Below are 26,247 nucleotides of genomic sequence, written 5' to 3' on the forward strand. Positions count from 1 at the left end.
TAAATTTGTAATTATTATAGAATTAATATTCATATATATATATATATATATATATATATATATATATATATATATAAACGTACAAAATCATAAATTTATAATTTTTTTGAAGACTACTTGCAGAGGAGGACAGATTTCGTACGGCAGGAAACGACGATCGATCGAGCAACCGCTCATCGCTGAGGTAACAGAAATTTTCAGAAACCTCACCCCCGCGGAATTACCGTTACAACTATCTATCGTCGTTCAAAGTCCGGTGATAACGGCGGACCATTTACTGTCCAGGGAAAATCCGGTTCCTGATACAGTTGTGATCACCGGCGGAAGTGAGTTTGAGAATCGGCATCGTTGCCCCTTTCAAGCATCGGGAACGTCTAGATCCATTTGCATATATATTTCTGATTTTTATAGTTATAAAATTATCGCAAAGCTCATAAACGATTTTTTTTTTTTTTTTTTTTTTTTTTTTTTTTTTTTAGATTCTATAGATGGCCTTTTGTGCGTAGATGCGAGTCTGGCTCTGGGTCTTCTGATTTTTTGGTTAATAATCCAGATTGTACTCACCGTTGGCTGCCTTTTAGCAGTTCGTCGCTATAGAAAAATGGCTGTTGAAGCCGAAGAAGACAGAGCTGATATATTGGCGAGGCATCTTTACGGTATTCACGGAGGAAATTTTGAAATCGCACGAAGAGTTAGGTGGGCCGATCGAAACGATTCCTCGATCGAATGATCAGTTCCTTTTTCCAATTCTTCAAGCAAAGAGAATTTAGATACTAAGTTGGTGCAAAATTTTTCAAGTAAAATCAGAAACAAAATTTTCAGTTTTAATTTGTAAGTTTTAAAGAACACGATATGTCCAGTTGAAAATGTGACCTTAGACACCGGAAGCGCTAAGACGTTAGTGAAGATATCAGTATCTCTTGATATAATGAGATAATAATTAAAAAAAGACTATAAAATTCGCATTTAATCTTAGCATCGTTAATTTCAGAGTCATTTAGAGGATAAAAGGTCAAAATAAAAATAAAGTATGTGTCCATCAGTTAATTACTTTTGCTTAAAATGGATGAATATATTTGTAATATATGTGCATATATGCTATGGTGTGTAAATATGTGTATTTTTCTTCCATTTTTTAGATAATCGATTTTTTACGATTTTATTTCATTAGAATGATATTATTGTAAATTGTATTGTTTAATGATGATTGTAAATCATCCATTCGTGCTTGTTGAACAGCGTCCATAATATCTTAATGTTACTTCTGTAAATATCAGATATCACATGTTGGTATTTCAATGTATCTACCTAATAATCGCACTGCCTTATGTATAGTAACTGTATTTTTTTATGTTAAACTTGATAGGACAAAGACCGTCAAATAAAAAATAAATATATTTGCTAAATATTCGCTAATGTAAAAAATTTGTTTATGCTCAATAGAACAACCAAGAATATTTAGATTTTAAAAATCGAAGATATAGAAATAATAATTAATATTCATCAAAAGATGACAAAGATAGTCTACATATAACTTAATATTTTTTTGAAATAGCAAGACAAGCCAAATTATTGAATATAAGGAACTTTCACTTTTATATTGAATATGCCGTACCTTTTCCACATCTTTGCGCACAACCCAGTCCTCCTGGATTGGTATAATCAACATTGTCCGTACCGCAAACAGGATTATATTCATGTGTTACCTGCGATCAAAATATACAATTATAAGAAATATTAAAATTATTCCCCAAAAGAATGCAATTCTCAAGTTCATACAATTGTCTTTTTCTGTACATTAAGATTATGTGTAAAAAATAAGAGAAAGTACATATATATATATATATACACAAATTTTTTTTTTTATGTAAACGTTTGTATGAAATAAAATATATATAATATATAAATATATAATATTTTTAATTAAAAGATAATAATTACTGGGCAAGAGTCGACGCATGCATTAAATTGATTCACGGATTGAGAAGTCGTAGTTCTATCATTCTCATTCCTAGATGCCACAGTTGTTGTGGATGTTGATGTAATTCTTCGTTCTCCATTGGGTGATCTGGTAGCGACTGGTCCGTCAAAGACGATATCATCTGTCTTTCATTTCAGACATTTCATAATTACTCCGTAATCCAAATTTTTCGAGATATCTTAGATATCGAGTTAAATACTGGAATATTAAACTTAAATTTTTTTTTTTGGAGATATAGATATATTCTTTCTTAAAAAAAAAAAAAAAAAACACAGCTATAACGACATTATCCTTGTAAATACGTCAATTTGCCGACTTAGATTTTGCGTTGTAATGTTTGTTTATAAAACGTGTAATTATTGCTTTTAATTATACACGGATCACATAAAAGAACATATTCCAACTTTAACACCTAACGCACTTGATGCAAAACACAATTGTATCTCTTAATTGTTTAAATGTCTTTCATTATTTAGATATACTGCTTTCTTCTCTTTGCTTATGTCGAAAGAACATTCACTTACTTGTGGGAATGCAGCGATGAGAATCAGCGATGCGGCAACTGTAGAAAATATTAAATCTAATCTAATTGATATTAAAAAAATTAATTGATTGACAAGTCGCACAGACGAAGCAAATAAAATCATTTTCTTACCTAGACACAAATAAGATAACATATTGATAAAGTTTAATAACGTTTAGTTCCTAAGAGATCACGCTGATCAGCTACTGGATGATGTATGTATGTGTTCAAGATGATCTACCGAAGGTCGACGATCTACTGTTTCAGAATATCAACTGCGTTCCCTTTTATAGCATTGGCTGTCAGCCAGTGCTAAGTCCAACTACACTTATCCATATTTTCCGCGTAATAATGAGACTTATTTATTAATTCATATCTTAATTTCGCAGATTTTTTTAAATCAACGATTTCTTTTTTATTTTTTTTTTTATTAACAATTAATATATGTTAGTGCTAGTATCAATAAAAAAGTATTATTTTAAAAATCCAATAAACGCCTTGTAAATCAAATTAAAATATTTGCAAATTATTTAATATCGTAAAATATATCTGCTGCTTTTTCTCAAAAAACAAGCAAATTTATCCTTTAAAATAAAATACGATATTTTCAGAGATTTTATTATAATGTGTTCAAGTCATCGCGTTCCAGCGAGTAAGCATTTATTCGTCAGACTTATTTCTACAAATCACATAAGAATGCTAATAATACCCTATTAGCAGAATTATCATCTCTTTGATTACATCATTCGACAACTAGAATAAAATTTATTTTTTTTTCAAACTGGAATAATTTGGTGATAAAATGTTAATGTAAATATTGATAGTTATTGAATTAATATTATAATATGATATATAATGAAATGTGTTACATAAAGTAATTTAATTTAACAAGAATACTAAAATATACACACATTAGTTTTTATATCATTAAATAGCACTTGACAATTCGTCGAAAACTCGTACACTTTAATGCACATGCGATGCAATACATTGACTATTGATAACATATATAGGTTTATTGGAAGGTTGTAGTTAATGTGGTAGTAACTTACGATTACGATATCAGAAAAACTTCCGTTATAATAATATACAAAACTGTAATATACAAACAATATCAGAATTAACGTTATTAAACAAAAAATAATAACAATATAAGAAGTTAAAATTATAAAAATATCTACATTATAAAACATCTTTATACTTATTTACCTACATTCATATATCGTATCATTTTCTCAGGCGTATGGAAATGATAATGAACCATTTAATTACTGCTCAGTTGGATGTATGGTTCGCAAGCTCTGATAACCTTTACTTGAAGTCCTTAAAACAATTTAGTTATTAGACAAGAATATCAAAATTATAGATAAGTAAATAGAAAGTATAGAATATAAATAAATAATTAAGCAGAATTAATAATAAAAAAAAAATTTATTCAAAAAAATTATTTATTATAAAATTATTTAATATATAGATATTAAAATATTATATTTTCTTTATTAATTTAGTAATTCTTTGCTCAATAATTATGTGAAATAAACAAATGTGAAAACACACACACACACACACACACATTATGAGGTTTGAAAAAATTAAAATAATTAGAATATGAGAATTAAGAAAAGGTGAAAATTAAGAATAAAATTACTGAAAATTAAAAGTTAAAAAAAAGTTAAAACAAGAATTGGAAGATAAAAGGTAGGAGTAAGATTTAAAGAGAACTGAAAATTGATTGAAAAATTTGAAAATTGAGATAACCGAAACATTTAAACTAAGAATTAAGAATTGATATTAAATATGCTTGATGAGATTAAAATTAAAAATTAACGTGTATGAAAGTTTAAATAAAGCAATAATATTAAAAAATTGTATCTTAACAATGTTATTCGATAATAAACTAAGAACAATAAAACAAAATATGATGTAAAATTAATATTACTTACGTGGGTTACAATTTTTCGCACAATTAAATCTTCCCATATTCCAATAGGTAACATTATCGCTGCCGCATACTGGATTATATTCTGCAGTTGCAATACACGGACAATTAGTTGTTGTTCTTTGTGTGGTGCTGCTCAGAGCATTATCGAAATTATCTAAAATCTCGCTCGACCATTGGAAATCTCTTTGCGGGAATGCCAAGGCGACTAACCAAATCATGGTCAATATTTGCACAACTATTGAATAAAACAAAATTACACAATATAGATGCACACTTTAGTATTGTAAATTTATTATGAATATGCTAAAAATGTCAAATAACATTCTAGAGGAAGAGAAAGAGAGAGAGGCCCTTTTAAATGATTAAAGATTTGAAAAAAATATGTCTAAAACAAAAATATTATTCGGAAATTTTATGGAAAAAAGATATATTCCTTCAATTTTATATATTTGAAAAAAAAAATCGATGGGGCTATCGTTATACTCACGTGCAATAATATGTTTCATGATTATTTCAAGTAGCCTAGTTTTTTACAGTTCCAAAGAATGAAAAGAAAGAAGAAAAAGCAATTGCGTCTTCAATGATACACAATCAATTGATTCAACTCGAATGACGAGCTTTGACGAAGATGTTTTCCAATTTATATATTTTTATATGCCCTTATCTGTTTCCAATTAATTTCTTTATAGAGGAAAAAACCAGTAAAATAATCAGCAAGTGTCAAAAGCGATCGGGGATATCCACATTGCATACTCGTCCTATTAACATTAATAACGCGCATACGGGTAGCGTCAACTTTAAGGAGCTTTTATTTTGCGTGTGTATCTTTATCGAAGGTAGAATCGGAATCAATTACTGACTTTTCAAGTTAATTAAAACGCATTAATTTATATTATTTAATTATGAGCGTAAAACCTTTACATGACTTTATTGCATTTTTTAGCACAATTCGTTAACTGGGAAATAATAATTTTACATGATCTGATCTTTGTTTTTAAATTTCGAACAATTAACGACTCATATATATCTGTAGCCAACTTTTGCAGGATTAACAGAAGATAAAATTTAGCAATATTTCAGTCAAATATATGCTTTTAACTTTATGAATATTTACAAGAAATCCAGACACAGAAGAGAATTAACCTTGAAATTCTGTACGGGTATAATAAGCAAATTCCATTTATTTCTTTCTCAGATACACATCGGCGCCCACGAACACGCATACATAGACATCTATGTCTCACTTTTACACTTCATGGATATATATATACAAGTATGCTTTTTACAATCTGCAATATTTACGTCAGTCTTTTGGATTACGACGTCAGAACCTCAGAACTGAGGAAATCCCATGTGGTTGATATTTTTGCAATTTGTATTTACATAAATCATTTTTCATGAAATTTAAATGAAATCAATTGCAATAAATTCTAGCGTAACAAAATAGATTTAAGTAGATCTACGAAATAATGAATATATATTGTGACTTCAATATATTTTTTATATTTTAGAAAAAAAAGAGATATTTTTGACAGCTTTTTTTTTTAAATAAAACTTCATTTAAAATCTTGCAGAAATTTTTCTCTCGCTCTCTCGCTTTCTCTAGACTATCATCAGCATTACAATCTGTCTTATGTAAAAATTTTGTTTGGTAAAATATCTTTAGGATATTTCATATATATATATTATGATGACATTGGATGTATAAATAATTTATAATCTGTGCCACTTTTCTCTCACAGATCTCATGGATTATCGATTTTGAGCACAGAATCGCTGTGATAGCTAAGGTATTGATACAAAATAAAACTTCACATGCATAATCTTTATTTATAGCAATATCAATAAATCTTTCTCGGATGACAGCGTGTCGTGTATGTGTCATGTGTCAACGTATATTTTCTCATGTGCTCCGATATAGATCGTCAATACTAATAAAATACTAATAATACGAAAAATCAATCATGCATACATATATATCTTCATTCATTTATATTTATGACGTATCGCTTTAGTTAAAACACAGTTTTTTTTTCATTTATCGCGTCCGATAAATGAATTGTAAATATATGTATATATTATATAACACATGTACAGTTAGTGGCAAGATGACAGCCACAATGCGCGCGATTCATCGTGGAAATATACCTAGGATGTGTTCGAAAATTCTACTCTTAGGGTAAAGTAGCGTCTAATCGACCAATCGAGACAAAGAAACCTATGCTCCTGATTGGTCAATTAAATGTTACTCTACTTCATGGATAAGATTTCTGAACGCATCCCTAGGCGAGTCTTGCCGCCGCGAATCAAGGCGCTGTTCGATAAGCCGGGCGTGAACGTGAACGTAGGAGACGTTCAAGCGCACAATCGAGATGTCGAGGAACGACGGCAAGAAGGATACTTCGGCATCCGCGTTCCGCAAGATTGACGTGGACCAATATAGCGACAACAATTTCAAAGAGGAAGACGCCGACGGTGGCGTAGGTGCGCCCACCGGTCCAGACGAGAACGAGATTTTGACACTTCTTAGCCAATATCCTTTGCAAAGCTCTCGCTTCCGATAGAGGCCTTACTTTTCCAGCAATCTTATCGTCGACTAATTTTTCCTTAGCACTTTATCAAGGGCAAGAACGCGGAGGCGCTAATATCAGTATTAAAGTCCGCACCATTGGAGAGTAAAAACCAGCAAGTCAAGGTAACCTCAAAACACATACTCCTCGCGATAATTATTCGTTTCTTTATCTTGTTCTCATAAAGTGATATAGAAAGGCGTTATAGATATGAAAAGTGTATAAATTAGTCGTGTGGGCTGAGAATTTGTTTTACTCTCTAACAATCTATTATATTATTCTTTAATATATTGTTTGCAAATTATCTGCAGGTTTTTGAACTTTTATTTGGAATTAATTTATGAAACTCAGAATTACTTTGTATGATTTGTTCACGTCAATATATTCCTAATATATAACTCTATATTTTTTTTTCTGGTATGTGACTTTATATTTTGATACATATGTAGATTTAGCTAAATATAAATTTCTATATATACAAATATGTGAAACATTTCTGTTTGCAGGACAGTGCCCGGAACTTGACACAAAAGGTGCTCCTAAGTATAAAGTCGAATCAAATGGACGATTGCTTAGCACAATTAGATCGTGATTTAGTGGATATTTTAATGAAGTACATTTATCGAGGTTTTGAAATTCCGACGGAAGGTAGCAGTAGTCACTTGTTAATTTGGCATGAAAAAGTATTCAATATAAGTGGCGTTGGTTGCATCGTTCGTGTATTCTCTGACAGCAAACGAGCTTGAAGTTTTGTACATTTTGCAGTAACGCTCATTACGGTAATTACCATTAATTCTTACTGTCATTCACTGTTATTCAATCATTGTTAATGAGGATGTAGATAGGAAAGCCATTCGCACCATTTTCCATATGGGAAATATAACAAATTTGTGTACATTTGTTATCAATAAAGTAATTTTTATTTCTTGTACATTTGAAGAAATAATCCCTCTACATTCTCCATTGTTGCCCTTATTTTGCTCTAAAGAGTATAAATAACAACGATCTCATACAAGTGTTTAAATGATGAGAATTTGCCAACTTGTAAATATATTTTTTGTTGCTTAATACTCGAATATGTGTACTATTATAATAAATGCAATTTAATTATTATAGCATCCCAAAATCTAATTTCATTTATATTTTATATTTTTTAGAGCTATAAGAGGCTAAAAGAGAGCTATATATATATATATCTATATGACATTATTTTCATATAACAACAATAAAATCATTCTCATATCTGAACATTTCATTGTATACACTATTATTGACCATTACGATGAGAATTGACGACTAATATGACATTTGAGTTGGCACAAAATAAAAGTATAAATAATTTGGAATAATATACCAACATTTTTATTTTATATATATATATATATATATATATATATATGTATGTGTATATATGTATGTAACAGAAACTATAATGCAATCAGTTAACATGGAAACATAATGATGTTAAATCCTCTATATCAGATATTTTTAGCTTCTATTGTTTGTATAATTGAATATGCAAGATTAGCAGGTTGTGATATCTATGGATTATCTGACTCTTGTGATATTATCACATACAACTCAGGGAATTAATTATAGAATTGAGATTTACTCACATTTATCCTTTACTGTAAGCATAATCATATTTGTTTGGTGTATCAGATACAGCGCACTGACAAATACTGCGTTTGCCCTGTAAGAAGTATATATTGTATTATAATATGACAAATATATGTGTATGTATGCGTATGAATAATATGAAGTTAAATATTTAATTTTTTTTAGGCATATCATTGATTTCATTTCAACTACTTAATTTGCTTATCTAAATTCCATTTTTTATTTTGCAAGTATTAATTTAAAAATAAATTGTTGAATTTATTATTATTACATATTTACATTATTGTTAAAAACCAAAATACTTCAATATAATATATATATTGTATATATATATATATATATATATATATATTTTAAGCTGTCCCTTTTCAAAAATTTATATACTTACTGTCCCTCTTTGAAGTATTCCTTCAATGTATTGCTGAACCTTTTACTATATTTTACAAATTCTCTTTTGCGTTGATCTAATGCTTGTTTGCCAGCAGAGCCAGGTATGAATCCGGTAACTTCATTCACAGCATCTAAAAGTTTCTTTATCGCGCTTGCAATTTCTCTGAAAGAAGATATAGCCAATACAGAACATTATATACATATATAAATTACACACACATATATATATATATATATATATATATATAAATTATACAAACTTGATTGTCTCAAGAAAAGTTTTCCTGTCTGTGATCTCATCAGGAATTCTGCTAAGTATTCTTTTTAAGGAAGTAGATTTACGATTCAATTCTTGAAACGCATCTTCCGAACGTGCTGAACGGTATTCCACGACTGTAAGCAAAGATAAAATATATAAATTTATCTAAAAATTTTAAAATAAGAAAAAAACATAGATATTACAAAACTGCTATAATAGTAAATAATAATAAAGATGATATATATATATAATTGCGTTTTTTACATAAAGAATTAGGATAAAGATATAAAGAAATAAGATTTATCTTACCATCATAGTCAGAGGCAGCGCCTTGCAATCGTAAAACGCTTTCGTTCATATCAAGATTGAGTTCTGCTCTACGTATTATACCCATAATTAAATCGTGTGTAATCCCAGGATGAGAGCTCTCTGCTTTTGAGAGAGCTGCGCGTAGAGTTTGCGCTGCCATGACATTTTGCCTTTCCAGCTAGAGAAATTTTGCACGTTAATTAATCAAATGTTTTAACAAGAAGTTCTTTATTAAAAATGCAAAGTTTCATATAAAGTATAAAAAATTTAGTAAATGGATTAAAAAACGCTCTCAACTCTTATTCTATTCGTTCCTCTATGCTTTTTGACAAATTGCTATCTATCTTCTATGTATATATGATGTGTAAAAATGAGATTATTTGAGAAAGAGATAATTGTACTAAATGATAATATATTTATAGGCGAGATAATACCTTGGTTAATATCGGTCTTAAAATTACAGGAAGAACCAGTGATGTAACTGGAATCTCATCGCCCATTGTCATCCTTTACAGTGTATGTTGTCGTTCGAGACGTCGAAAATACAATGGGTCGAGACGAGAGGCAAAGTCAAAGCTGATTCGGAATGAACGAATGACGAGAAGATCGTTTATACACACGACTGGCTCATACCAGCATAACTCTTTCTGTGACAGCTGTCACAATAGGAGCTAGATATGCGAAAATGAGGTTATTCGGCGCTGCCAACATTAATTGGTACGAGTCGAAAATAGGATAGATCTGTTCGTTTTACAATTAGTCGCACTTTCTACACTCTTGATCTCTCGTTTTTTTTTTCTTTCTTCAGAGACACGAGCGTGGACACGAGTATCTACATTTGTTTCATTTTAAATGTGGAAAATGCGAGAAATACAGCTTAAAACGAGAACGAAGTGTCTAATGTTACTTCCGCATCGGTGAAATCTGCAGGTAACGTGCATTCTATTTGTATCCGTTTTATCGCGTTGATTGGTGATATATTTTCTCTCGATCGAAATTATAATATCATAAATTAAAATAAAGATTCTTTATGGGCGCTATAAGCGCTTAAATGCACAACGTTATTATTTTTATAGTTATTATCTCAATGCGCTCTCATTCATCGCTCTATTTATCAGTAATTCTTCACACGATTTCTCTCGAACAATTGGCAATGAAATTTATGTTGCAAATCATTGCTGAAAGAATATTCTTTCCGGCATCAATTTTATTATATTTTCTCTCGTGTCTTTATTAACGTTACGATTCGAAAGTAGCGGGTGATAATCGTTGGTCACATAAATTTCGAGAGTTGCTTTCTTTAACGAATCTCGATAATCGATAACTTCATGATGCACTATTAGTGTCGACGGATTTTTTCATTTGCGGGATAGAGAGGTACGTTCCTGCTTAAATAGATTAATTAAAGATTAATTAAACTAATTTAGAATGAAGTAGAGTTAATATCACTATTCAAAATATATAATGTTTAAGTATATGTGATCAAGATGAATGATTGTCGAGCTATCTGCATCTTTATTCAGGATTTTATTTCACGCCCATAAGTATGAACATGAACGCGTTTGCATCACCATAACCGTTAAGCCCATATTAGAGACTATATGCATTAAAGATTAAGATTGAAGACTGAAGATTTAAATTTGATCGATGAGGACAAAGAAATCTTGTCTCTGATTAATCAAATTTCAATATTTAAAATCTTCAGTTTTCAATCTTCAATGTAGTTTGATACGGTCTTTATTTTATTTTGTGCATCATCCTCGCGTTTAAAATATTTTATAAATTGAATTTACATAAGAATTGCTAGATTTTTATTTAAATGTAAGCACAAAATCATATTTTCGACCATGCGGGCTCTTCCGAGAAAGTATCGATATGATTAGTGACCATGTATTTCAGTTTGAAGATCGAAAGTTCTGCCGCCTATTTGGATCGCGCGCACAAATTTCCGCTTATTTCAAATTTTGATTGCGCGCGCAAACTGTCGCCATGACTACGTTTCGAGTTTCGCGAACGAGAACCCGGCATTCGACGCGACCGCGTACATTTTATCGAATTTTTTCGAATTTAGCGGTGTGAGAGTGACGAAAGTGCATAGAATTCGCGAATTGAAACGCCGCGAAACCGAGATAATAAAAGATTTCCGTGAGATCGCGATAATGTCATCTAATTCCGAGAAATTGTCCGTTCGCGCGATCGCTGCTCCAAAAAATATTCGCGTCGCGACGAGAGGAGGAAGAGGGGTTCCAGGAACAATTCAGGATCTGCTATCCAGGACCGAATATCAAGGAGCACCGCTGAAATCTTGTCTGCAGCATCGACGAACAAGGTAAATGTCCTGAATGTTAATTAATACATATATTTATGATTAACCGACATATTCTTGGAAGATTAATTTTACTTTTTATAAATAAAGATGCCGTGTAATATATATATATATATATATATATATATATATATATATATATATATATTTTTTTTATAAGAATAATTTTCGCAGCGTATCTGCAATGAAGAGAATAGAATTATTATTTTCTATACAAAAAGTAATTCAAAGTTAAAACTAAATAAAATTGTTTACATTAGAAAATAATAATTTTTATATATAAATATTTTTCTCTACATATATCGTACATAAGATATATTTAATTATATATAAAGTCACAGACAGATCTCTTTTACAAAATTTGAGATATAAAATTACGGCAAAAAATTTATGTTTTACAATTATATAATACGCAGACGAGTATATATATTCGTCAGTTATAATCGTCGAAAGAAAAAGATGTTGATTGTATGATGATCGATGTGAATAACACAATTTTTTTTTTTTTTTTTAGAAATGAAATTTTATTGGTAACATAGGGCGTCCGAATACGTATATATAAACAGTGTGTGTATAAAAGTATAAAAAATAAATATTAGCAGCGCGCCGGCATTTTGCGAGTTTCGTGGATATAGTGAGTCGGTCATGATATGCCCTTGACAACACGGGAATGCGTTGCGAGCACAGCTGACGATGAGAGTAAAACTACATGTAACAATAATGATAATCGTAACAGTAACGCGGAAAAATAGGCGAATCGTTCACTTTAATATGATAACACACTGCTGAGACCGCATTTATAATCTATTTATAATTTCTATAGCTATTTGTATTCGTTACGTGTGAATCACAGCATTTATAAATATTTTTACAGTTTTATTTGATGTTATTAAAAAATGGAAACAGAGATAAAAGTACGATTTCTGCGGATTTTTCATAATCAGACATATAAATCAAAATATATTTAAAAATAAAAAAAAAATTAATATTATTTAGATTTTGTATATATCATATCTAATATATTATTTCCAAAATAATCGGGCATTTATATACTAATTATAATAGAATCGTAATTATACCGCTATAATTGACATTGTATTAAAGTGTTTTACAGTAGTTAAAGTTAGATAAATTTTCAATTCACTAAAAGTATTCTAATACTCATGCTTTTTTTACTCACATAAGTACACGTATTTTTATAATTGCTAACTAATTTGTATTTCGCGTGTTTTACATTTGAAAGACTAAATTGGAAGATTATTGCAGATGTTGCACATTTTAGAATTTACTATTTAACTCTGACAATTAATATCGCTTTATATTTCCACATATGATACGAACGGTCCAACATTCATATTATATTGCAATTTTATAAATATAAATTGGCTCTATATATAGAGAGATAGATTTTAGGAAACGTTTTAAAATCTTTCAATTTTTTTAACCCTAATGTATAATAAACTTACAATATTTATCTCAATAATAACGTAATATCCACATTGATGTTCCCAAGCGCGCGCACACACACACGCACATACATACACACACGATCAAATTAAATAAAATATAAATCCTCTACTTCAAAGAGAGAGAATTACATGGCACATTCGATCGGATTTCGTCATAATGGAATCTACTTTATAACGGAACATTCATTGATATTTATCGATTTTTTTGTGTATTTTCGGAATCCAATTGCGTCAATAGAATATTTTGGCCATGAGAGGTCACGGAGAGATTATTCGCGAATATAAACGTTAATTAACGTGTAATTGATCGCTCATAAGTTGCTGTTCACGCGAAGAGTTGCGGTGCCTGCTCTTATCGGAGACATTGTTGCAGTTGTCTCGCGGCAAATACACTCGCTGCTCTCGCGTTATTATCTTAAATTATTTTTGCAGTTTCGTTTGCGTGGAGACACTTCTCATGGCAGTCGATTTATAATCTACACTAATCGTCCCTAATTGACGGAGTCGGTAAGCGATTGGGGCTAATCGCATACGGTAATATCATAAGTATAAGTCTGCAAGTTCTCACAATTCACGTTATAATAACACGTTTTACTCAATTCGATACCAAAACGATAGTCGATAAATCAATGATGATAACGTCGATTGTCGCGGAGGATTTTTCAAAGTCGTTGCATATGATGGAAATTTATATCTCTAGAAATAAAAATCTTAATTTATTATATTAATATAGTACAAAAGAAACCTTTTAATTTTTATATCTAAATCTTGGTTATTCTATCTCCAATGGCAGTGATTGATTGAATATATAATTGTTCATTTCATTTGTTTATTAAATGTTCTTAAATATTCGCACATCCTGCCATTAATATTGCTCCTTAAAATACGTCGCGTGTAAGAAAAAATGAAAACGTTTCGACGAACGCTACGATCGGAATTTTTGGTCGCGTTTTCGATTCCATTCACTATTTTTCACAGGCCGATTAAATTAATTATTGCTCTACAATACGACAATATTTTTTTAAACGTGTATTATCCAAGGAACTTACGATGACATACTTTCCATTACGGTCCATTCTCTTTTTTTATCAATTTTTTATAATTTATCTTGGACAACATTCTTCGACTTTAATCATATATCAAGTATATCATCTAAGTGTCATCAATATATCGTCAATATATCACGCTACGATAAATTCTTCTATACAAGCATTGACTCAGAACATCCGTTAGCATTGTTAGCCGTCGTTTTTCTTTTTATTGGGGTTCCAAGAAAATATTTTCACTGATAAAGCTATAGAATCTTATGTAAATAATGAAAAATTGATTTCCTGGTGTAATAATACATTATTTCACTTGAAAACTATCAAAGCTTTCTTCGATGAATCTAATCTTTTCCATTGTCGTCAACATATAGAATGATAATTTTTTAGCACGGATTTCTCCTCAGAATTTGAGATATTCGGCACTTTTTAGAGATATGTGGGAAACGATTCATACAATCCGGAATGATACTAACACTTCGGTGAGTTTTTGCTCGTTATTGTTCTTAATGAGATATCCCTTAATTATGTCAAAAAACAAAAACACAGCGAAGACACACATTTAGAGTCACTCTTTCGTTATATCATTGCAACGTTCAAGACAGTTTCTTTATTGAACGGTCATCTTCAACGTTTGTTAACAGTCCGAAAACTTTAACGAAGAGATCCACGTGATTTCTTCGCGATCGATCTATTTGATCCTGTTAGATTGAGTCCGATAATCCTCGCCAAGAGGATGATCTTTTCAAGGTTTTCTACGCAGGCGCCTGCACTATCGGTCTGTGAATCGGCACCGAGATCACGTAGATATCCAGCTTCTCGCCGGTCGTCTTGTCGACGATTTCGCCGTAGTTGACGGAATCGTACGAGGGCGGTGCAAACAGGTGATAGGGCGGCGGTGGGGTTTCCGTGACTCCGGGGGTATTTATCGTCTCGGCACGCTGCGCGTAAGGTACTGTCAGGGGTCGGCCACCTCGTCTACAGCACCACTCGGAACAGCTGACAATGAGGAAAAATGCCACCAGGCCGCCGAATGAGCCGATGTACCAAACTATCGACCATGGATCCAGCGGATTCTGCAGATCGCCGTTGACTATAACAAAACGGGGACCTGTGAGCGAGCAGCTCTCGTTAATAACCGGGATCGTGTTAGTTCTTTTAAACTATATTCATGCAAAAGGATTAATAGAAATACAATAAAATAGAGGGTGGGATGCGCAATAAGAATCTAGAGAGAGAGAGAGTTAAGAAAAATCTTGCACGTGAATCATCTCCATTAGAGTTGAGGAATCAACTTGTTATAGTCAAAGATTACGAGGAATCTTGGTGAATCGTAAGGTCAACATCTTGCAATTACGACATTGGTATTAATATTTGTGATTCGTATAGATTTGCATGAAATGGAAATGGTAAAAAATATCTTTGAATATGAAAGGTGTGTAAACAGCCACGTTTTCATTTATTCACATATTTTTTTGTTAAGATGCCATCTCGATAGAAATCCGAGATAAAATTAGTGTAAAATTTAAAATTTTAAATTGTTTGTCGTTAAAGAGAATATCGGTGAAAAATATTAAGAAATATTACTTATTTAAACATGGATGTCAAATTTACATATTATATTTGCTAATATCATTTGTTTGCAATCTTACGCAGCGTATTCTTATAACTTTACATGCGTCGAAAAAGTCGGCAAATTGCTATTCGAAAATTGAGACGATAATGATTTCGTACGAGCGACATGCTGAGACCGCATATTTTGCATTCTTGACACGGTTGCGGTATAAATATTACGAGAAAAGTTTTTAAAACCACGCCCCTTTTTCCGATCGACGATATGCGCGCGGAAACGACGTTCTCGATTGCCGTTAATACATGACGTGCACGAAGCGAAACTCGGAAAGACGATGTAAATGAAGATGGAACGACCACTAATTTACATAAATCCTTGGCACGAGCGGCGTGGATTATTCTCTGCAGTCGTGATTTTAGCGGAACGCTCAGATAGCTGAGATCTTAAATCTCATTTGTCTACAATTTTATTGGGCAATAAACTTCATTCTTTACAATGTGATGTTTTCAACGCAACATAGCATAAATTTTTTTATAAATATATGATTTCTTTATATGTATAGATTTATTCTCAATATTATGCAGAGAAAAAAAGAAAAATTGATATGATTACTTGATATTTTATTATTATAATCAATTGATAATTATTAAATTTTGGGTATGAAAATGTCGAGAAGATTAAATGAAATCTTTTACAATCTAAAAACCATTTTTTTATTATCATGTTATATATTAGTTTCTATATTGAAAACATACATTTACTAATATTTAATAGTTTTGGTTAGTTAAATTATTATATCGATATTGTTTACGAAGAATTTTATTAGCCAATCTATAAAAAGAAGTATGTTGCGTTTCATGATAAACTTATTTGAATTTAACGTCAGAAGAAAATATTAGCAAAAGAAATCAAGAGTGTAGTACGATATAACGACGAAATGAAGCAGCAACAGTATATAATTATCGATATGTAAATATTTAGCGAAATGTTTGAAGATTCGATAAAGATCAATTCCGCTTTTAATGTTTGTTGACTTTATGAAACGATATTGATACATAAAAAATATACAGGCATGAAAAAAAATAACATATCAATGAAATACACTGAAAAATATCACCGAATGATGCACGAACATATTCGTTGATTGCAACAGGAAGTGCGCGATGATTCGCGATAATGAGAATGTGAATGCGCGTGATACTGCTTATTCTATGATCACACTCACTCGATGTACGAGTAAAAATGATTCACGTCTCTTACCGATCTCTTCCGTATCTCTTTCTTTCTCCCCGTTCTCTTCCTTCTCTCCGAATGTGATCACGTAGACCGTCTCCTGGTTGTCATCGTCGGATTTCGAATCGTCCGAGTGACGATTGTCGTTTATGTTGTGAGTGACTTTATTGCTCTCCATTCGTCTTTCAGCACCGATGCTGTAACTCGACACTGCGTGAGCTGCGACATAAATTGCGATCAATTAATTAATTGCATTTAACTTTACGCTTGAATGTATAAATCATTCTCTCTAAAGTTGTATGTGCATATATGCGTGTGCGCTTATCTTGCACTTGTTAAAAGTATTTATATATTTGAAAATATATAATGCAATCATAGTCGTTTGATTATTTTTAGTATTTAACTTTCGAGTATATTTTTAATATATATTTCTGAGATTTGTTCATTTACTCAAAATATGATTATTACAATTCGATATGGAAAAGTTACTTTTTTCTTCTCAAATTATTACATATTTATTAATTTTTTCTTTTTAAAGTTTTTTTTCTCTTCCTTAGAAAATTTCTTAAATAACACGTAGTTTGTTTATCGTTTGGTCGCATTCCCAAATAGGACGCAACTATACGCGTGTATTATGTCGAGCGAGATCTCAGGGCTAAAGATGTTGTAACGCTCAACAAACAACTTCGCCTGTCACTCGTTAACCTGCATTGCAATATTAGAAACTTCATGTGCTATTTATTAAGCCAAGTTGATACTCGCTATCAGTCTAGCTCGGATTTGTTGGTACGCGTATATTCTTAGCGTGAATGATAATAAAAAAACTGGAGCTTGAAACAAATATTCATAATTATTAAATCAACCGTATCAAAGTTATTGTTTAGGTGTTTTGAAAAATTTGCCTTTGAATTGCAAACGAACGTTATATTAACGAATTTACAAACGAGAACTTCTCATAATCACTTCTTTGGAATTGGCTGAATATACATATCGATGATTAAACGATCGAATAAATTCAATTAATATAAAGATCCTTGATAAACAATATTCACAAATGATTTCTTTTTAATAACGAGATTATGCCTAGCATGTTTGAAAGTTATTTTTGCTTATTGCGGTATCAATAGTTAACTTTGCTCGCAAAGTTAAATTCATTCTTAGGAAGTCATATCAATATTAAGTATTATCGCGAAGCAGTTTCAATTCTTTGTTTCATTATATGAACAGTCTGGAAGAAAAGTTTCATAAAAGTCGAGGATCGCGTTACGGTCTTTAAACTTTTATCTGTGCGTAACAGCATCCGTTTTTATATTAAAGAAAAAGAATAATCGAGAGTATATAAGCAAATAATTTAATAAGGCCGTAATAATTACAAAAGTTCGATAAAATAAGCGACGCTTATCGTGAATTCTCATAATAAAAAATATATTCTTTTGCTTTTTTTTTCTATCTCTACGTGTGGTAAATATTTTGTTGCTGCTCTGTGCTATTTTCAATTCATCGTTAGACTTTATAAAGTGATAAGACGTAAAATCGATCGAAGCATGGGCTTGCTTTTTTCAAAGAAACGCCGATATTGTTACTACGTTTTCTTAAAGCGAGGTGTGGCCGATGCCTTTCAGTTCTACCAGAAACTCGCGTCTCTACCCTGACACGATTACCTACTACTTATATTAGCAGCACTGTTGCCTGACCAGATTTGGGTTCGGCTTTATGGTCACAGTTACTTATGTGTAAGAACACGTTACGATCCGCGCTTAAAGTTGCTTTTGCGTTAAATGCAAATCCGGTTTAATACATTAACGCGGTATAGTTTGCTAATACACTATAATTTACTAATATATTACGAATGTATTATAGCCCGGTTGCAATATCTTTGTTATAATTTCGGTATACAGATTATTTGAGTCTTTGTAAAATTGGAGTATCAAACTTATGTATAAAACCTTTATAACTGAGAAGGATGAAAAATACAATTGCAATAAATATATCTTTTTTACGCGATTGTATTAATAATAAATATTACAAAGCTGAAAAGTGTACAGGAAAATAAGAAATCGAATTAAAATATCGGAATATAGTATGTTAACGCGTTAAGTGATTTCACATAGATTAGAGATAGATTAACGCTTCTATTTTTACGTTCGTGTAAATTAATAAATATTGTCCAAGTCGCGAGAAATACTCAATTTACGTATTGACACCAAGATGATGATTTTTTTGTAAACACGATCATTTTCCGTTTGTTGATCCGTCGTATCATTCAAGGTTGTGTGTAATTAAAGACAAAGTCACATGAGGCAGAGAGAGGGAGAAGAAATGGGAGAGGGGAGAGAGAGAGAGAGAGAGAGAGAGAGAGAGAGAGAGAAATGAAGAAAGACAGAAAGAGACGCAGTCGCGCCGTGATGCCGTGTATGAAAAAGGTCCATTACTTTTTGCTAACTACGGCCTCGTCATCTCGGAGTCGCAGCATCCACGTTTCACGAGTCACGTACGCTTTCTGTTAAACAAAACCGATTACGAGAGGGATTTCCACCGGTAGGAACAGATAATTTGAATCGCGACAGATGAAAATTTTTCGCGATTTTTATATGACATGTGCAGCTGACACATATATATATATATAAGTATAATCGCGATATATTGCGACAAAATGACGGAATTCATAATCGTCTCCTCTCCCATCTCATCTTACTATCATAACAGGTTTGTACTTATGTCAGTTGCACGCGTCGCATAAAAATCCGTCATGATTTAAATTACTTTCCACCGGTGGAGATCTTTTTCGTAATCGTTTCTACTTCGCATTTGCAGTTATCGGTGGGTCGCGCATATGAAAAACGGTTAATATTAACGCTGTTACGATATATGCATTATGCGATAGACGTAGCGTTTACGTAACGGCTCTTAGGCGCGATCGCGAGTCACGTTTCAACAATCGGTCCAAGTGTTCGAACGTGTAGTTGGCTACGCCTAAAATGTAAATTTTTCGCATATGATCAATGACCGGCGAAGCACAAGGTTGCGCTTCATATGTGTATATTATAACGTCACGATGCTATTCCGGGCACACGCACACTTGATCACGTGACGATTTATTCACATGAGACGAACTTGATCTGTCTTTCAATACTTATAAGCATTATCGTCTCAATAACTTTTGTCTTTATATGCTAATTTGTCGTTTGTAATTCGAAATGTGTCGCAATTCGAGAAAATAATCTAATCCAAAATGACTATAATACTTTTAAACTTTCTAACAAGGTGTTTAAAAAATAATTAACTTTATTTATTTATATTTGTTGTTTTAATTATAGCATAACTACACACACACACACACACATATATTATATATATAATTATGAGTATTTTCAAAATATTATACATATAACTATTTATATATTAAATAATTTGTATCATGATTCAAAGATTTATTTAACATTGTTAAGAAGCATATTTACTTCATACATTCTTTATGTTGATAAACACTTCTCTCTCATATAAACTTTTGAACTTTAAAAGATGCAAGTCTCTTTAAAGTCTTCACGTTGAAGCATTTCCTTGTGAAAATGACTCCTGTCTCGAGCGAACATTGTTTGTAAAGTTTTACCTGACGCGCGTGAAAACAGCTGAAATACATCGTGGTTACGAAGACGCCAAGTTGATCGAAATATTTGCAAAACTCTGATCAGCAACGAAATCAAGATAAATCGCTGACATAGTATAGCGACGAATAATACCTCGTGAAATTTTACAGAAAAATCTCGAAGATTATATAAGAGTCTAGAGTGCGATCAGAAGAAACTCTCTTCAGAAGTTTCTCATAAAATATTATTAATTCCAAGCTGTGTGCGCATATAAAAATAAACTTTGAAGTTTATTTTTTTTATAATATTACTTGTACCTCTTGTACCAATTTTTTTTTTCCTTATTTTAAGTTCACTACAGGCTATCTTTTTTTGCACAAAATTTGATTTCAATTAATTAAAATCACGTTTTCTTTTTTTCTTTTTTTACAGTGCTTCGTTATAAGATCATAAGTCTTGTAATTAAATATGTGATTAGATGTCAAAGCAATAGATATCATAAGAGTCGATTATCGTAAAAATGAATATCTCTCATATCTTTCTTTATTTCTCGTAAAGAACGCATCACGCGATGAGATACTCCTGCTTATGCATCCACACGCGCACGTTATCGGAAAGTAGAAAGATACACATATGTATCTCAAGCGAGATTCAACGTGAGACATTTTAATGATCATGTTGGCTTGATAGATCAATAATTCACAAAACTATAGCTTGGCGCGACACGCAGGAGTAGCATACTTTCCTTCATCTATCATCATGCATTTGCCATCGAACAGCGGCATAGCGACATCTGCGTTTTGAAGTTATTATCTATTTATCAGTTATCATTTCAGTCATTTATTCTTATAGTGATATAAAAATCCAGCTTTAAAACATTAGGAATTTCAATTATAAAATGATAATAGTAAAGTAGAGAGCGTTGCTCTGAATCTGGTTTTTATATCTCTTTCAAAATGAACAATTTATTTATTGATAATATAGATTGCTGTATAAGTTCTGTTCGCTTGTTAATGCAAAACAAGAAACTAATTTTTAAAAATTCCTATCTTTTATTATTTTTTTTTTTTTCCGTTGTCACCAAGATCTGCGGGATATTTGTAAATCAAAAACACGCAGTTTCTTACATAGATTGTATTAACGGCTTTTAAACGCTTATATACGATATGTTTTGAATATCTAATCTACGATAGATTTTCTAACGAAAATATAATATATTTTGTTAATCTTCTTTATAGATAATAGTCTAAAAGTACTAAAAGTTTCTTACAAACGATAAGATCGTTCCTATATTTATATCAAACAATATCGGACAAAGCCTTCTAACAATAAGATAAGAAGTAAACTTATTATTGCATTAAATCTCTCATATATATTTTAATAATATACATATTGTATATATAATGTTATAATTGCAGTTATATACGCATGAATGGTCACGTGACTCGCATCGCGATGATGATTCAGTCGTCGGCGAAAATCGCTTCGCACCTGAATGTTTTGCGTGAAATTAATCGCGGGCGAGTGAATATCGGGAGTGCCGATTCATATATCGCGTGATCGTCAAAAAGTGCTAATTATTGTATTCATTTGTTCGAAATAGTATTATTTACGCCGGTTAAAAGCGAATGTATCAAAAGAAAAATATCGCGAGTGCCGTTTGGAATATCGTGCGATTGTGTTATCACGTTTGGAATACGCGGCTGTAATTACAGTAAATTGTTTCGGTTAATTTGTATAAACGTGCTCTGAGGCGATGTAAAGGGTTATCAATTGAATGCTATCGCCGATGAAACAGCGAATGGAACAACATCTCTTTTCTTTATCTTTCAGCGGTTTGGTGAGTCAAATTAATTTATTATGCTTGCATTATAAATTGTTTGTTAGTTGGAGATGCTATTGCTGCAAAGAGAGTTGCATTTTCACACGCATACACATTTAAAATATATTATAAGCGATACTCAAAATAATTTAATCTGTAACAATCGAAATGCGACAGAAAAAGTTTGACTAATTAATATTTTTTTTTTGTCATTTATACACACTGCATTAAAAATATCTGTTATTAATTGATTAATAATTTTATGAGATTGAATATAAAGTGTTTTATAGAAATATTTCAATCGTAATCGAGTATTTTATTAAACGCAAATTAATTATAGATGCATGCGCAATGATTTTATGCGATTCTCGAAACAACCTTAGTTTTGATGGCAGCATCCTGATAACATTGTTTGCGTTATCAACAATTATAATCGGCGCTTTTACGTAACTACTGAATAATTGAGATCAGTTTTGCCTATTTGTGCGGCTATTGACGTATCAAAATGTATAATATATTATTAGTATATTTTTACGTAATCATTGTATAATTGAGATTGGCTTTAACAATCAAACTGAATCAAAATGCAATATATTATTAGTTATTATATTCGCGAGAGGAGTAAGAAAAGGGAAGAGTAAGTGGAGATACGATTACAGGTGATGCGTTCGCGCGCAATTGTTCACTAATAGGTAATTAAATCAGCAGGTAATGGTAAACAAGTGACGCAATCGTCGAGATACGGCGGAAAACAGGCCGATTGTACTCGCGAAACGCGATATTTTGAGTCCCTCCGATTCCCTCTACAGCGATCTTCGATATCGGGAATCACTCGATTTGGACGGCCTTCGAGTTCGGTCGCTCGTTCAAGTTCGTTTTCTTCAGTCTCATCTCGTTTGCTCTCGTTGCGCTTTGTCCGTTTTGTTCCATTTTCGAACACCTCGCATCTTTGTCTCATTAAAGGGCTAAGTCTATTGAAAATCGAGCACCCCGATAAGTCAACTAACAATACATATAGAAAAATGCAAATAATTATTAACGTTATTGTTTCAAATTTAATTCGATTTCTAAAATACAATGAATAAATTGATAGTCGAGATGAGATATTGACGTTCAAAAATATAATGGGATTTCTCTTAGCGCGATTTTCGTAGCGATTTTACCATCTTATACTTTTCCATCGGAGAAATTAAGATGAAAAAGAAATAAGTGTAGAATTTTTTTTCTCTATTATATTTTATTTCTTATGCTTTACGCTTGTCATTGAAATAAAATTAGACTCACGGATAGTCGTCCCTCCTTCTCTCCGGTTATGTTCGTAAACAGGAAAATCTTTGCAGTATAATTAATGAAAAATCACGGATGTTATTTAGTAATTCTACTTAACGATCCGATCGCGTAATTTCCTAAAATATACGTAGAAAGGCGTCTAATTGTACTCGAAGAATTGCGAATTATCCGGAACTTTATCCGACCGTAAAGTTTTCGTACTCCGCGTAATTGTACTTCGTGATCAAATCCAGCGTGGTTCTCCTGGCATCGCTCCAAAGTTCCGTGATCACCGTGTATTATTATCGGAAGTATTGTTAGTTGGTTTAAGAGGGCATCTATATAGAGCCTATTGTCGATGAACACGTACAGGCGAGTGTTGCCTTCTTCTCTGAAGAAGAAAAAGTATCGAATTCCGTTCTTCTTTCTCGTCTAGATATAGATCAAAAAGCGGAGCTTCTCGCCTATATTTCAAAGTCAGGTGTGTGTAAGATTCTGACGTCTTTCGTGCGACACATGTAACTTTAACGGATATTTTATAATATAAATCAGGATATCTCGAAACTTGGCTCTCCAAATAATTTGGCCTCTCATGTATGGTATATATTGATAAATATTTTGTAACTTTATTATTTATATTGATAAATGTACAATATATAAATGATGAATGCTACTTTTTTGTATGCTAATATTGCAATATCAAAAAATATCCGATTATAATTAGAGTTAGAAACTCATGAATTTTCTTCGATATAATCCATTTTTTTATTTGTCAATCCACAATAATAACGTAAGGGTAACTTTAATAATAAACTTGTAACTTTTTTAATAAAATAAATTTCTTGATAAGCTCAGAATTAATTTTTATCTCGGACAAAAGAATAGCGGGAAGATTCGTAGTATTTTTTAAGTCTACTTAAATGTAGAAAGTTTCATCGTAATCGAATGCTAAGGATCTCCAAGATATATTCGAGATTAAAGATATGTAACGGTTTCTAGTTGCTTTTGTACCTTTATATTTAGCAACGCGAGCACATTATATATGATTATACGTTCGTATATCCGTTAACTGTCGTCTAGATGGGTTATTCGGATAGAAATTTGAAAGATAAAAGACTCGATAAAAGATTCGATAAAAGACTCCAAAGTATTTAAAGTATATGATTCATTTTAGAGCGTGAAAGTTCGAGTTGTCTACACACATTATAGCACATTGCATAATTTCTGTTTAGCGGCAATGAGTAATATAAAAAAAAAAAAAAAAAAAAAAAATCGAAACTTAAACAATTATTTTTAATCCTCTTTTAGCGTTAACGATAAATTACATGTAATTTTATGGTGCGCTTGAGAACTTTTATCGTGATAAAATTTTTTCGTAAAAATTGTGTCGCGGCAGAAATGATCGCATTCTTTGGGTTATAGGTACTTGTGTCTGAATTATTCAATAGCTAGATATGGAAAAAGCTGCTGCATCGATATTGCTCAGACGCCACTGAATTATTACGATGTACTCTCGTTAATAAAACAACGTCGTGGCGCGTGGCTTCTTGACACTTCGCTCAGAATTAAATTACCGCGAAGAAGAATTTAGTTTCCATTGAAATGAAACCGCGAAGATCATTGAATAAATTTCTTCGATTCTTCGTTTTATACTTGTTCCGAGTATTACTCTGAGAAATTATTCTAATCAGGCAAATGACTCGAAAGAATAGTCTAATAATATTCATACCTCTATAATTAGAAGGTTGATATAAGTGTCATCTTTTTACTTACTCAGCATCATTAATTGTAGATATATTGGTTACATAAAAAAGCGCAGGATCAAGTGTATTGTTAACCGCTTTATAGTGCATTTATTGATTATATGGCGCATCTTTCGTACAAAAGAATACGCGGACAAGAGAAGCGAGAGGATAGAAGTTGCCAAATATGCGGGGGACGATCGAAACTTTCGTATATCGATCGGCTTCCTACGTTGAAAACAGACCAAGTACGTCTCAGTTCGGTGCGATTGTTTAAGCGAAATTTTGATCGATTACGAGAGCGCTCGCGCGAGATAAATCTGTCATTCGCAGACGTATGCAAAATGCATAGAACCAGTATGCGCGATAGAACCAGTGCAATCTCGGAATTAACCGCAACCGTCGTGCTCTTTGATACGAGTTCTTTTGTAAACCATTTGTCCTATTAAAGCTTTTTGTCGCGTTTATACAATCTTCACGTATTCGATACAGCTGTTCTGATAACAATGTCACGTGATAGCCAAATTCTCATTGAATCAATCGAGTGCTGTATCAAATTGAGACATACTCTGCGTTGATACCACTGCTT

The 26,247-nt window shown here is 31.8% G+C and overlaps 6 protein-coding genes and 1 long non-coding RNA gene across 15 annotated transcripts in view; 3 read left to right on the top strand and 4 right to left on the bottom strand.

Annotated features, from left to right (window-relative positions):
* Window positions 1–1,882, top strand: part of LOC138943862 (uncharacterized) — a 6,726-nt gene extending 4,844 nt beyond the window's left edge. For 2 of the 5 annotated variants that reach the window (XM_070314799.1, XM_070314794.1), the window contains exons 13-14: window positions 113–326; window positions 480–1,882. In XM_070314799.1, coding sequence (XP_070170900.1) covers window positions 113–326; window positions 480–730 — 465 coding nt within the window. In that variant the 3' untranslated portion in view covers window positions 731–1,882. The remainder of the gene's footprint in view (window positions 1–112; window positions 327–479) is intronic. The other 3 variants (XM_070314804.1, XM_070314806.1, XM_070314803.1) reach the window with 3 other exon arrangements.
* On the bottom strand, window positions 1,052–2,780 carry LOC138944007 (uncharacterized). Of its 2 annotated transcripts, none has more exons than XM_070314901.1 (5): window positions 2,637–2,780; window positions 2,506–2,561; window positions 1,942–2,106; window positions 1,616–1,706; window positions 1,052–1,264 (listed from the first exon to the last, which is right to left on the bottom strand). In XM_070314901.1, exons 1-5 carry the CDS (start codon window positions 2,656–2,658, stop codon window positions 1,215–1,217), a joined length of 384 nt encoding a protein of 127 aa, XP_070171002.1. In that variant the 5' UTR covers window positions 2,659–2,780; the 3' UTR covers window positions 1,052–1,214. The 2 variants fall into 2 exon arrangements, with proteins under 2 accessions (XP_070171002.1, XP_070171004.1); XM_070314903.1 differs by having other exon boundaries at window positions 2,506–2,543; window positions 2,637–2,775.
* Window positions 2,781–3,453: 673 nt separating this feature from the next.
* LOC138944017 (uncharacterized) lies at window positions 3,454–5,055 on the bottom strand. 3 transcript variants are annotated; one of them, XR_011448621.1, is made up of 4 exons: window positions 4,934–5,055; window positions 4,448–4,681; window positions 3,714–3,827; window positions 3,454–3,599 (listed from the first exon to the last, which is right to left on the bottom strand). XR_011448621.1 is itself a non-coding variant. In XM_070314913.1 (3 exons), the coding sequence occupies exons 1-3, from the start codon at window positions 4,950–4,952 to the stop codon at window positions 3,769–3,771; spliced, it is 312 nt and encodes a 103-aa protein (XP_070171014.1). In that variant the 5' UTR covers window positions 4,953–5,055; the 3' UTR covers window positions 3,687–3,768. The 3 variants fall into 3 exon arrangements, 1 of the variants encoding a protein (XP_070171014.1); XR_011448615.1 differs by having other exon boundaries at window positions 3,503–3,599; window positions 3,718–3,827; XM_070314913.1 differs by lacking the exon at window positions 3,454–3,599 and having other exon boundaries at window positions 3,687–3,827.
* Window positions 5,056–6,743: 1,688 nt separating this feature from the next.
* Arpc5 (Actin-related protein 2/3 complex, subunit 5) lies at window positions 6,744–7,947 on the top strand. Its single transcript, XM_070314873.1, has 3 exons — window positions 6,744–6,978; window positions 7,068–7,141; window positions 7,523–7,947. The coding sequence occupies exons 1-3, from the start codon at window positions 6,819–6,821 to the stop codon at window positions 7,760–7,762; spliced, it is 474 nt and encodes a 157-aa protein (XP_070170974.1). The 5' UTR covers window positions 6,744–6,818; the 3' UTR covers window positions 7,763–7,947.
* Window positions 7,948–8,396: 449 nt separating this feature from the next.
* Ccm3 (programmed cell death protein 10 Ccm3) lies at window positions 8,397–10,305 on the bottom strand. The gene is made up of 5 exons (XM_070314844.1): window positions 10,029–10,305; window positions 9,595–9,772; window positions 9,287–9,419; window positions 9,025–9,189; window positions 8,397–8,709 (listed from the first exon to the last, which is right to left on the bottom strand). The coding sequence occupies exons 1-5, from the start codon at window positions 10,098–10,100 to the stop codon at window positions 8,625–8,627; spliced, it is 633 nt and encodes a 210-aa protein (XP_070170945.1). The 5' UTR covers window positions 10,101–10,305; the 3' UTR covers window positions 8,397–8,624.
* On the top strand, window positions 10,066–22,659 carry LOC138944035 (uncharacterized). Its single transcript, XR_011448629.1, has 4 exons — window positions 10,066–10,311; window positions 10,403–10,524; window positions 11,494–11,923; window positions 22,244–22,659. It is a non-coding gene; the product is annotated as an uncharacterized lncRNA (long non-coding RNA).
* On the bottom strand, window positions 12,416–17,493 carry LOC138943977 (uncharacterized). Of its 2 annotated transcripts, none has more exons than XM_070314852.1 (2): window positions 17,266–17,493; window positions 12,416–15,543 (listed from the first exon to the last, which is right to left on the bottom strand). In XM_070314852.1, exons 1-2 carry the CDS (start codon window positions 17,414–17,416, stop codon window positions 15,188–15,190), a joined length of 507 nt encoding a protein of 168 aa, XP_070170953.1. In that variant the 5' UTR covers window positions 17,417–17,493; the 3' UTR covers window positions 12,416–15,187. The 2 variants fall into 2 exon arrangements, with proteins under 2 accessions (XP_070170953.1, XP_070170961.1); XM_070314860.1 differs by having other exon boundaries at window positions 12,416–15,525; window positions 17,266–17,481.
* Window positions 22,660–26,247: the final 3,588 nt, after the last annotated feature.

Source organism: Polyergus mexicanus, unplaced genomic scaffold, assembly GCF_030449975.1.
Source record: "Polyergus mexicanus isolate NDT 795.1 unplaced genomic scaffold, iyPolMexi1.0 SCAF_2, whole genome shotgun sequence".
In the NCBI taxonomy this organism is placed as follows: Eukaryota; Metazoa; Arthropoda; class Insecta; order Hymenoptera; family Formicidae; genus Polyergus; species Polyergus mexicanus.

Bases quoted from the DNA above. Each gene is read 5' to 3' on its own strand.
- LOC138944007 (XM_070314901.1), bottom strand. From the start codon at position 2,658: ATGTTATCTTATTTGTGTCTAG. The intron at 1,707-1,941 runs GTAATTATTATC...TTTTGATCGCAG, and splicing joins CATGCGTCGACTCTTGCCCA to GTAACACATGAATATAATCC. The intron at 1,265-1,615 runs GTACGGCATATT...TGATATTTACAG, and splicing joins TGCGCAAAGATGTGGAAAAG to AAGTAACATTAAGATATTAT.
- LOC138944017 (XM_070314913.1), bottom strand. The intron at 3,828-4,447 runs GTAAGTAATATT...AATTGTTTTAAG, and splicing joins TGCGAAAAATTGTAACCCAC to GACTTCAAGTAAAGGTTATC.
- Arpc5 (XM_070314873.1), top strand. From the start codon at position 6,819: ATGTCGAGGAACGACGGCAAGAAGGATACTTCGGCATCCGCGTTCCGC. The intron at 6,979-7,067 runs AATATCCTTTGC...AGCACTTTATCA, and splicing joins GATTTTGACACTTCTTAGCC to AGGGCAAGAACGCGGAGGCG. The intron at 7,142-7,522 runs GTAACCTCAAAA...TTCTGTTTGCAG, and splicing joins GTAAAAACCAGCAAGTCAAG to GACAGTGCCCGGAACTTGAC.
- Ccm3 (XM_070314844.1), bottom strand. From the start codon at position 10,100: ATGACAATGGGCGATGAGATTCCAGTTACATCACTGGTTCTTCCTGTA. The intron at 9,190-9,286 runs GTTTGTATAATT...ATCTTCTTTCAG, and splicing joins ACTTTTCTTGAGACAATCAA to AGAAATTGCAAGCGCGATAA. The intron at 8,710-9,024 runs GTAAGTATATAA...TACTTCTTACAG, and splicing joins GAATACTTCAAAGAGGGACA to GGCAAACGCAGTATTTGTCA.
- LOC138943977 (XM_070314852.1), bottom strand. From the start codon at position 17,416: ATGGAGAGCAATAAAGTCACTCACAACATAAACGACAATCGTCACTCG. The intron at 15,544-17,265 runs GTAAGAGACGTG...GCTCGCTCACAG, and splicing joins AAGAGATACGGAAGAGATCG to GTCCCCGTTTTGTTATAGTC.